General features: G+C 36.2%; 1 protein-coding gene across 1 annotated transcript in view; it reads right to left on the minus strand.

Annotated features, from left to right (window-relative positions):
* Nucleotides 1-12,435, minus strand: part of SPATA16 (spermatogenesis associated 16) — a gene marked incomplete at its 3' end in the record, with an annotated part of 219,339 nt that overhangs the window by 151,618 nt on the left and 55,286 nt on the right. Inside the window, exon 2 of the mRNA XM_081235349.1 lies at nt 800-945. Within this exon, the coding sequence (XP_081091475.1) occupies nt 800-945 (146 nt within the window). The remainder of the gene's footprint in view (nt 1-799; nt 946-12,435) is intronic.

Here is a 12,435-nt window from a genome sequence, read left to right on the forward strand (position 1 = left end):
AGGATGTGTGATATCAGAAAATGAACAAGACTAAATATTTAGGTCAATCACTCTAAGCCGGGCAGGGAGGGGAAGAGGCATCATAATTCTAAGAAAAGAGTTATTTGAAAGACATAACATAATCACTTTATCTTTGCTGTAGATTAAAGTGAATATTACCCATGATAAGAGCAAGGCCTTTAGGAAACAGGACATTTTTATAGAAAACAAAGATAGGGCTGGGTAATCCTGAGGATTCTAGGAAGCCACAACCTAATACAGAGTTCTGAAGAGGGATAGAAATGTATAAAAGAAATCTTTAAGGACATAGATTAAAAAGTGTTTTACACCTTTGGACAGCTGTCACACTCACCCCTGCATAGCATCCTTTGAATCAGCTATGCTATCTCCAAGTAAGCAATAAGCTTTCGAGTCTTTACTCATGTTTCACAGTTGGAATTTCCTTCTACCATTCTCTGTATTTTGGGCAATTTTGGAAACCCTTCTCATCTTTCTCATCCCTTACTTAACCTTATTTGTTCCCTCCTTTCTTCCTGCTGTAATTTGCTACTACAGTTATCTGCCTTTTTATTTTGTCTGGCTTTATGGATAATTATTTATGGCTCTTTCTTCCATTAGGTTTTGAGATGCGCTTTGTGATCTCTATGATTGCCTAGTTTAACATAAATCGAGTAGTAGAGAAATGTTTTTTGTTTTGTCTTTAAATTTAAATGGAATCTAAGTTAATCATACAAGCTCACATAATACCCTCTGCTTGCATGGATAGTACTTACTTGTAGTTATTAACACTTCATTTTACCTGTGTGCATGATTCAGGGCAAGGTCAGGTTTCCTCATCCGTAGATAGCATGTAACAAGCTTTGTCTCAATGAAACTTGTTACACTTGCTACATCTTCAGCAGATGCTTCAAATGGTTTTCCCAGAGCTGCTCCTTTGCTGCAAAGCTTTAAAAAAAAAATACAGTGCTTTAAATTTTCTAATAATCTTGACATATAATTGATCTTTTAAACAAGCAAGACATATATATGTACATGTACTTTTTCCAAACTACAAGTCAAATATTAACATTTTGATTGTAAATTAAATAAATTGTTCCTGTTCACTGTTAAGTGACTGTAATATAAGTAACATATTTTACTGTAAAATGCTTCCTGTAAAATATTTTTAAAGTATGATATATTTTAAAGGGGTGCCATTAGCTAAGAATGTCTTTTAAAAATAAAGCACACAATAAACAAAGATATTAGCAGAAAACCAGATATAAATCATATTAAATATCAGTGCTTTTATGAAAACCCAGCTGAGCAATGATCTAGCACACTATCAAGTTGATTTAATATAATAAGAGGTATCGGAAGTAAACTCCTAGGAGCCATTAACATGATCAGTGATTAATTTGAGTCTGAATCATATTCTCTAGGATGTTATTGAAAGAAAAGAAGTGAAAATTTATTAGAATTTATTGGCGGAGGCCACAGTATCTGAAAAACATGGCAGGAATGTGGAATTCTTAGTAAAAATTCCAGGAAGTCAGTGGTTTCTGGGCACCACAGATAAACTGTAGAAGAAGAAAATAATTAATTTTGGGAGGAGAAGCCCAAACATTAAGAAGTGTCAATAATATGACAAGGATAGATCGGCACTTTTATTTTTCCCCTCAGAGTTTTCTACTGTGTCTTAGAATCAAGGCTGATGGGGGAGGAGAAGCTCCACCTCTGTTTAGTGACCTTATTCAGATAATCTGCTTCTTTGCTCTTTTCTATATCCTCTATGCTTTTCTTACCAGGGATAGTAATATTTGGAGTTAATATCTATTTATATATACCTTAGTGTAAAATTTCTTGTATTCTAAATCCTTTTTATTTAAATGATATTATTTAAACTAATTTTTCTGTTTTTAAATTTTCTTGGTTGCGTTGGTTCTTCGTTGCTGCGCACGGGCTTTCTCTAGCTGTGGCGCGTGGGCTTCTCATTGTGTTGGCTTCTTTTGTTGCAGAGCACGGGCTCTAGGCGTGCGGGCTTCAGTAATTGCAGCACACCAGCTCAGTCAGCTGTTGTGGCTCGCGGGCTCTAGAGCACAGGCTTAGTAGCTGTTGCGCATGGGCTTGGTAGCTCCGGGGCATGTGGGATCTTACCTGACCAGGGCTCGAACCTGTGTCCCCTGTATTGGCAGGTGAATTCTTAACCACTATGCCACCAGGGAAGTCCCCTAATTTTTCTTTTATAGAGTAAGTTGAGGTTGCCTTGCAACCTCATTTACATTAACATTGTTGTCAATTATTTTTTAAAGTGCAAATGGGTTGAGAATGACTACATTCTGTTCAAAAATGTATTTCTCTTCTTAATTTTATCCAACAACTATGAGCTGAAGGTGAATCTAGATGCTTAACATCCCTAGTTTGAATTGGTAGTTACCTGGTGCTACTATCTTTTGCCTGGATATCCTGTCAAGTCTGAGAATTCATATCATTTTTAAAAGTCTTTTCCAATTTGATGGGAGAAATTTGTTACTATAATACATACATTCAGTCAATATATAGTTATTGAGTAATTACTAGTAATTGTCAGACAAAAATTACTGCCCTTACATTTTAATTTGCATTAGATAGGTCTTTTAAATAAATTTTGGCTATTTTTAATTCCATGTAAATTCCTGTTTTCTATTCCTTTCCTATTTCCATAATCTTTTTCTTACTAATTATAAGAACTCTTTAGATATGTAATCTATTATTCCTTTTCCTGAACAACTATATGCTCACAATCAAATGCAAAAGTTTTTCCCCTCAAATTATCCTTAGAAAAGAGTCAAATTCTATTCATGTTCTTATGAGGATCCTCAGAGTACAGTTCTCAATTATTTGGAGGGAAAAAAAAGCAAAGACTCTTGTGGAAGATACAAAGGAAATGACCTCAGTCAATGTTGTCTGGTTGCTTTATAAAGATTACCTGATAAAATTGATAATAAAAGAGACAAAGCATTTAACACTGATTTAGTAACTATTCCTGAGAGTCTGACCTCACGAATGTCAACATAGTTGGAAACAGACCTTAAAATGTCATTTAAGAGAAAGTGTTATAGTTTGAACATGACAGCTTGAGACCGCACCTCTCCTCTGATCCTGTAGGGCCAATCTGATCCTGTAGGACCCAGAGATACCTAAAGCAACAGTTTTTCAGGGGGAAAATAAAAAGGTTTTTGGATGACATAGCTCTTTATAAAGCCCAAATCAGTAGAAAACAAAATGAGTAGAAATTACGTAGTTTTATTTGCCAGCATATCATCATATTAAAATTCTAGAACCTCTTGATTAATTTTATCCTCTAAATTAAATCAGCATTTTTTTCAAGTCTTAAATGCTCACATCTCATGGATTTTTCACATAAAATCTTAAAGAAACAAAAGAGAAACAAACAAGCCCCACAGTGTGTGTGTCCTTTGCCCCTTCCTCCTCTGTGTCCCTCTCTGTTGCGGTGGAGCAGGCATGTCTCCTTTCTCAGGCACACTTTTTGTGGGATGAATATGTGGGCCATTCAGGGAGTAGTGTCTACAAGGACACTCAGATCCTACGTGGTAAGAGGAAGCTGACCTTCAGATTTAATAATATTAAAGACTTCGTCTATGAACATTGAGATAAAGTGAAGAATAAATGCCTGATCTAATGTCTTCAATATTCTCTACTTCTGTGAGATTCAAGGCCAGAAAAGGAATAAAATGATCAATCTTAACACACTAAAGAGTATACTTTATGAAGCCAAACTATAAGAAAGCAAGGAAAGACAGGGATAATTTTTCAGTTCACATTAAAATGGGAGAACAGGCAGCCTGCTGGGTAGGCTTATGTGTATTTGTGGTGATCTTGGTTTATCAGTCAAGTACTCTAAGATAGAGTACTTTCTGATTTTATCAAAGGTTGCTTTATTTGTTTGCCAAAGTGGGGCATCTTTGAAATAAGCTTTGCAAATTGTTATAAATATGTTGAAGTTAAAGGTAGAATTATAGTAAATATAGACAAAGTACTGGTGTCAGGATTATAAAGAACATTCCAGATATTTTGCTGAATTTTAAAATTTTCATGCAGACATTTGTAGAGACTGAGAAGTTAATTCTCTAGAAGATGAAGAACTTTAACGTGAGATGTATTTGTTTGAATGTAGGAAGGGTGACTTAGTTCAAATTATATTTGTCTAAAGCTATACAGTTTACCTTTTTGGTGAAATAACTCATGGAGATAAGGCAATAAAACCTTTTAAACTACCTGATATAGTATATCAGTGAGAAGACTTTGAATTAAGAAACAAAAATTATGTGTTAGTTTTTTTGTTTTGAAAAGAAGCCTAAAATATTTTTGAATGAAGCATGGACAAGTTAAAAGCATAATATTTAAGGGAAAGTGCAGTGAAGACTCGTATGTGTATTGTTGTTTTCATGAGAAGGTAGATTAAAATGAAATTTCAGTAGTAAATTAGAATCACAGATCAAATTTTAATAAAAAAAATATATTTTACAAAATATATTTGATAGTTTTCTGAAAAGAGGATGGCAATACTTCAGAGTTATAAAACCTTTTTCTAAGGTATCTCAAAGTTCTTTTAAGAAATAAATATCAAACCTATTTTCAGAAATTGTGGCAAAAAGGAATTTCAAGTTTTGTTTAAAAACAGATAAAACTAATATAAAGCCCAATAATAGCAGAAATAACCAAGGTTAAATATTGCATTATGGGTCCCATTCTTAAAAATACAGCCACACATTTTTCTTTAATTAGTATCATCATTAATAAGATTGATATTGCTAATAGATTCTCCCTTATTAGAATATTGTATGGTGAGTGTTTGCCCACCATATTCCTGAGACATAATTTTGAGTGATTCCTGAAAGTCTAGGAGAGAACAATAAATCTTGAACAATGTGGCATTATTTGAGTTATCAGTTAGCTACAAATAAGAGTATATATCATTCATCCAATCAGAAATTTTTAAGCTTTTTATATTGCTTTGGAAATTACAAAAAAATCTAAAGATGGAGAGTAAGTTACCCATAACCCTATCACCATGTATAATTGCCATTAATTTTTACGTATTTCCTAACATCCTTTTCATGTTTTTATAATAAATTATGTATCATATATAATCTTTGCATTTCTTTTTCATATGCTCTGTTTCTTTTTATGTTTTCAATTAAAATCTAAAAGGTATTAAGATATACTCATGTTATAATTATAGTTGGATATTTCAATATCCCACTCTCAGCAAATGATAGAAATACCAGAAAGAAAATCAGCAAAGATCATAAAGATCTGAGCAACACAATCAACCAATGGTAATTGACATATATGTAAAATACTCCACCTAACAACAACAGAACACATATTTTTCTCAAGCACCCATGGAAAAGTCACTGATATAGAGCATATCATGGGCAATAAAGTACACGTCAACAAATTGAAAAATACTGAAATCATTCAGAGTATATTTGCTACCATAATGGAATCAAAACTCAACAGTTAAGAAAAAAAAAAAGACTCCAATTTGAAAGTGGGCAAGGACATGAACAGATTTTTCACTGAAGAGGACATGCAGATGGCAAATAAGCTCATAAAAAGATGTTCGACATGTTTATTGTTTGACATCATTAGTCATCAGAGAAATGTAAATTAAAACTACAATGAGGGGGCTTCCCTGGTGGCGCAGTGGTTGAGAGTCTGCCTGCTGATGCAGGGGACACGGGTTCGAGCCCTGGGCTGGGAGGTTCCCACATGCCGCGGAGCAACGGGGCCCGTGAGCCACAACTACTGAGCCTGCGCGTCTGGAGCCTGTGCTCCGCAACAAGAGAGGCCGCGATAGTAAGAGGCCCGTGCACTGCGATGAAGAGTGGCCCCGCTTGCCGCAACTAGAGAAGGCCCTCGCACAGAAACGAAGACCCAACACAGCAAAAATAAATTAATTAATTGATAAACTCCTACCCCCAACGTCTAAATTACTTAAAACTTAAAAAAAAAAAAATCTATAATGAGGACTTCGCTGGTGGCGCAGTGGTTGAGAGTCCGCCTGCCGATGCAGGGGATACGGGTTCGTGCCCCGGTCTGGGAAGATCCCACATGCCACGGAGCGGCTGGGCCCGTGAGCCATGGCCACTGAGTCTGTGCGTCCAGAGCCTGTGCTCTGCAACGGGAGAGGCCACAACAGTGAGAGGCCCGCGTACCGAAAAAAAAAACAAAAAACTACAATGAGGTATCACCACATACCTATTAGAATGGTTAAAATACAAAATAGTGACAACACCAAAATCTGAGAATGGTGAGGAGTTGGATCACTCACACAATGCTGACAGGAAAATAAAATGGTACAGCCAGTGGAGAAAACAATATGGCAGGTGCTTAAAAAACTAAACATGCAACTACTGTACAACTCAACACGTGCATGTTAGGCACTTATCCCAGAGAAATGAAGACTTATGTTCACACAGAAATCCATACGTGAATGTTTATAGCAAGTTAATTCATAATAGCCCCAAATTGGAAGCAATCTAGATGTCCTTCAATGGTGAATGATTAAAAAAATGGTGGTACAGCTGTACTGTATTGTTCATCTATAAGAAGGAATGAGTGAGTGATTATGCAACAACTTAAATGAATCTCTAGGGAATTATGCTGAGTGAAAAAAACCCATCCCTAAAGGTTATATACTGTATGATTGCATGACAAAATTATAGGAATAGAGAACAGGTTAATGATTGTGCGGGGTTAGGGATGGAATGGGTGTTGTGGTTATAAAAGGACAACAGGAAGGAATCCTTGTAGTGTTAGAACTGTAAACTGTAAGGTATTTTGACTTTGGTGGGTAGATACACAGAAGTAAAGACACACACACACACACACACACACACACACACGAGTACAAGTAAAGTTGGAGAAATTTTAAGATTGGTGGAATGCCTGAATCTTAATATTTTGGTGATAGTACTAGTCTTGCAAGAGCTTACCAGTGGGAGAAAACTGCAAAACGAGTAAATGGGATCTCTCTGCATTATTTCCTACAACCACATAAGAATCTACAGTTATCTCAAAGTAAAGTTTAATTAAAAAATAATCATGTTAAGGTTTAAGTGTCTTTCATTTTATCCCCCTCCTTTTGTTTTAGCACAATTATTATCATGTTTAACTGAGATTTGGGATGAGAAGGTTAATCATAGCTGAGGGAAATAATTTTCTTGGTTTTTTTCTTGTCAAATTATAGATTGATTTTTATAATGAAGGGTAATAATTCATAATGAAGTTTGCTCTGAAGTTTTATTTGGCAGCCATTGTGAAAGAATGCATCAGTTTCTCCACATTGTCATTATTGTGGTCTCTTATTTAAGGACATTTGCCATGAGATGAGGGTTGTACTTAGTGATATTCACAGGGAGAAGGTGGCAGGTCCTTTTGTATTATGACTTCATTATTTATTTTTTCTTAAACATCTTTCAGTTTGCAAGCCCCACTTCCAAGTAATTTTCCAAAGAGGGGTTATGTGTATGGTAACTTCTCTGAGCTCATGCATAACTGAGAATGTATTTTTGCTGACTTTATACATATAAAGGAATGTGGCTGAGTGTATGTTTCTTGAGACGTAACCGTTTCTCCGTAAATACATAGTTCTCCATTTATGTTCTCATATTTAGCATGCAGAGGAGGAAAAAAATAATACTTTTTTGGATTAAACTAGACATAATTTAAAAGAACTTCCTGTGTTGAAATTTCTTTGTCTTCCCCAAGCATGTGATATATTTTTCTATCTTCTTGTAATTCAAAATTACTGCTACCATGAATCCAGATGTGTTCTATTTTCATCTGTTTTGCCTGGAAAGAGGTAAGGTCTTTGTGTTTCCATACCCAGGTTTTTTGTTTTTTGTTTTAACTTAGAGAAGCTTTCTTCACTTACATCTTTGATTATTGTTCCCATCCCAACTGCCATGTTTTCTTTCCTAAGAAAGTAATTAAGTTGCATTTCCATCTCTGTTCTTCATGTCTATTAGGCTTTCTGATTCGTTTCACCACTGCATTCTGGGAGAGTGTCTCAAGATTGTCTACTAAATTATTGGCTTTATTTCCTAATATTAACTCTACTATTAACTCTTCTTCTTTTTATAATGATGATAATTGCAAACATTTAAATAGTGCTTATTATGTTACAAGCAGTGTTCTAAGAGCGCTCCATCTATTACATCATTTGATAATCACTGTTTTCATGCCCATTGTCTTAGTCAGTTCAGGTTGCTATAACAAAATACCATAGACTGGGTGGCTTAAAAAATAAACATTTACTTCTCACAGTTTTGGAGACATGGAAGTCCAAGATCAGGGTGCAGTGTGGTCCACTTCTGGTGAGGGCGCTCTTTCAGGTTGCAGACTGTCAACTTCTCATGGTAACCTCCCATGACAGAAAGAGGACCAGAGAGCTCAGTTGGGTCTCTTTTATAAGGGAACAAATTCTCTTCATGAGGGCTCCACCTTCAAAACCTAATCACCTCCCAAGGGCCCCACCTCCAAATACCATCACATATACGATTAAGTTTCAACATATGAATTTGGGGGGGACAAGCATTCAGTGCATAGCACTCATTACTCATTTTACAGATGAGAAAACTGAAGTTCAGAGAGTTATGTAATCATCTCAGGCTACACAGTAATTTGGATTCATACCTAGATGTCTGGCCCTAGAGTCTGCGTGTTTAATCACTACACCAGTGCTACAGTGTCAGTTCATGAGCTACTGATCCATGATGAGATAAGCACAGAAACAGAGTAAGCATTTAGAAACTTTCATAGTAGTTTGATAGAGAAATATTATATTTGTTGAATTATAATAAAAATTAGCTTTTGTATTATTATTATTTTTTTTGTGGTACACGGGCCTCTCACTGTTGTGGCCTCTCCCATTGTGGAGCACAGGCTCCTGACGCGCAGGCTCAGCGGCCATGGCTCACGGGCCCAGCTGCTCCACAGCATGTGGGATCTTCCTGGACCAGGGCACGAACCCGTGTCCCCTGCATCGGCGGGCGGACTCTCAACCACTGTGCCACCAGGGAAGCCCTAGCTTTTGTATTTTTATGTCATATTTTTACTTCATTGTTTTCTAGTAATTTATTTTTACTCTGTTTAATAAAGTATCATTCCACAACAGATTGGGACAAAACCAACACCAAAGAGAATTGGTTCTTTAACACAGATAATGAAAAGAACTGTACTAAACTGTTAGAAATTTAGATAATTAAGAAATTATAAAGAGAACAAAATTCACAATTCTATTATTAAAAAATGACCACTGTGTTAGATATTAGATGTTGGTGTGGATATATCTATCTTAGCTAGTTCTCTGTCTATCTATCTGTCATGTCTCTGTCATCTATCTATCCTTCCATTTACGAAAATGATATTATTCATTATCCATACTATTATGTTTCTTTCTTTGACTGTATCTTGGACATTAATAAATATAGATTTATACCATTTTTTAAATGGCTGCATAATTTTACCAGATCCCCATTTACTGTTTTTCCTAGTGAGAAATTTCTCCAGAGACACTGAAAGTTCTTAATGTCATAAATAAGGTACATTGAACAGCCTTGTATATACATCTTTGCCCACACATTTGATTCATTTCTAAATTTTCATATTCTATCTGTTATAATGTACTCTTTTTTTTTTTTTTTTTTTTTTTTTTTTGCTGTACGCGGGCCTCTCACTGCTGTGGCCTCTCCCGTTGCGGAGCACAGGCTCCGGACACACAGGCTCCGCGGCCATGGCTCGCGGGCCCAGCCGCTCCGCGGCATGTGGGATCTTCCGGGATAGGGGCACGAACCCGTGTCCCCTGCATCGGCAGGCGGACTCTCAACCACTGCGCCACCAGGGAAGCCCTATAATGTACTCTTATATATCTGAATTGACGAGTCAGGCATATATATTAGAACCCAAAAAACGTATTTTAGAAAATATACATCATGAAAGTGGTCTCCAGAAAAGTTTTACACTTTTACCAACAAGGTATTTAAGTTCTTGTTTTTCTATATCCTCACGCACACTAGGTATTAGCAATCTTTTAATCTATTTATTCTTTGCTAATCAGATGAGTAACAAAGGCACCTCACCTTAATTTGATTACTAAATCAACCGCACATGTTTATTGGCCATGTGTATGTGTATACTGTTCATGAATTTTATTCATTTTAAAATTGGGCTGTTCTAATTCATATTGATTTATTTTCAATTAGTAAATATATAATTAGATTTTTTCCCAAATATATAATTTATTTTGAGTTATGTTCATCACGTTTTGGTGTCAGGCTTATGCTAGCTATATAAAATAAATTGGAAAGATCCCCGTCTTTTCAATACTCTGGAACACTTGGAAATAAATAGTTAAAAAAAGTTTCAGCCCAGCTCATTTCACCTCTTTTGTTTTCTTATTTGATTATTGTACTGTGTAGGTTTTCAGTGTTTTGTATCAATTTTGTTAATTTATATTTTCCTAGAAAATTACCAGTTTCATTCAGACTCTAAAATCTGTCATTACAGTGAAGAACATTATATTTTTAGAACATTTTAAATGCCTGTTGTACCAGTGGTGTCATTCCCCTTTTCACTCTTGGTACTGTATAGTCTTGTTTTCTCTCTTTGTTTCTTAATTAGAATAGCAGGGTTCTGATTATTTTGTTTTTTTAAAAGCAACACACTCTTAGATTAATTTATTAATTCTCCTATTCTGCTTCCTAATTCATTGATTTTGGTTTTTATGTTGGCTTTGTTATTTTCCCCCCCTTCTTTCCTAAGGGTTTTTGGGTTTTTGCTTTGTTTCTCTGTAATTTTTTTTTAAAACTAGTATCTTTAGTTAATACTTAATTCATTTATTTTAGTTTTTCTTTTTTTTAACATCTTTATTGGAGTATAATTGCTTTACAATGTTGTGTTACTTTCTGCTGTAAAACCAAGTGAATCACCTATATGTATACATATATCCCCATATCCCCTCCCTCTTGGGTCTTCCTCCCACCCTCCCTATCCCACCCCTCTAGGTGTTCACAAAGCAATGAGTGGATCTCCCTGTGCTATGTGGCTGCTTCCCACTAGCTATCTATTTCACATTTTGTAGTGTATATATATCCATGCCACTCTCTCACTTCATCCCAGCTTACACTTCCCCCTCCCTGTGTCCTCAAGTCCATTCTCTATGTCTGTGTCTTTATTCCTGTCCTGCCCCTAGGTTCTTCAGAACCATTTTTTTTTTTTTTTTTTTTTTTTTTTTTTTTGCGGTATGTGGGCCTCTCACTGCTGTGGCCTCTCCCGTTGCGGAGCACAGGCTCCGGACGCGCAGGCCCAGCGGCCATGGCTCACGGGCCCAGCCGCTCCGCGGCATATGGGATCCTCCCAGACCGGGGCACGAACCCGTATCCCCTGCATCGGCAGGCGGACTCTCAACCACTGCGCCACCAGGGAGGCCCCATTTTTTTTTTTTTTAGATTCGATATATATGTGTTAGCATACAGTATTTGTTTTTCTCTTTCTGACTTCCTTCACTCTGTATGACTGACTCTAGATCCATCCACCTCACTACAAGTAATTCAATTTCATTTCTTTTTATGGCTCAGTAATATTCCATTATATATATGTGCAATATCTTCTTTATCTGTTCATCTGTCGATGGACACTTAGGTTGCTTCCGTGTCCTGTCTATTGTAAATAGAGCTGCAGTGAACACTGTGGTACATGACTCTTTTTGAATTATGGTTTTCTCAGGGTATAGGCCCAGTAGTGGGATTGCTGGGTCGAATGGTAGTTCTATTTTTAGTTTTTTAAGGAACCTCCATACTGTTCTTCATAGTGGCTGTATCCATTTACATTCCCACCAACAGTGCAAGAGGGTCTCCTTTTCTCCACACCCTCTCCAGCATTTATTGTTTGTAGATTTTTTGATGATGGCCATTCTGACTGGTGTGAGGTGATACCTCATTGTAGTTTTGATTTGCTTTTCTCTAATGATCAGTGATGTTAAGCATCCTTTCATGTGTTTGTTGGCAATCTGTATATCTTCTTTGGAGAAATGTCTATTTATATCTTCTGCCCATTTTTGCATTGGGTTGTTTGTTTTTTCGATATTGAGCTGTATGAGCTGCTTGTAAATTATGGACATTAATCCATTGTCAGTTGCTTCGTTTGCAAATATTTTCTTCCATTTTGAGGGTTGTCGTTTCGTCTTGTTTATGTTTTCCTTTGCTGTGCCAAAGCTTTGAAGTTTCATTAGGTCCCATTTGTTTATTTTTGTTTTTATTTCCATTTCTCTAGGAGGTGGGTCAAAAAGGATCTTGCTGTGATTTATGTCATAGAGTGTTCTGCCTATGTTTTCCTCTACAAGTTTTATAGTGTCTGGCCTTACATTTAGGTCCTTAATCCATTTTG

The sequence above is a fragment of the Mesoplodon bidens genome, assembly GCF_964165515.1.
Source record: "Mesoplodon bidens genome assembly, chromosome: 5".
In the NCBI taxonomy this organism is placed as follows: Eukaryota; Metazoa; Chordata; class Mammalia; order Artiodactyla; family Ziphiidae; genus Mesoplodon; species Mesoplodon bidens.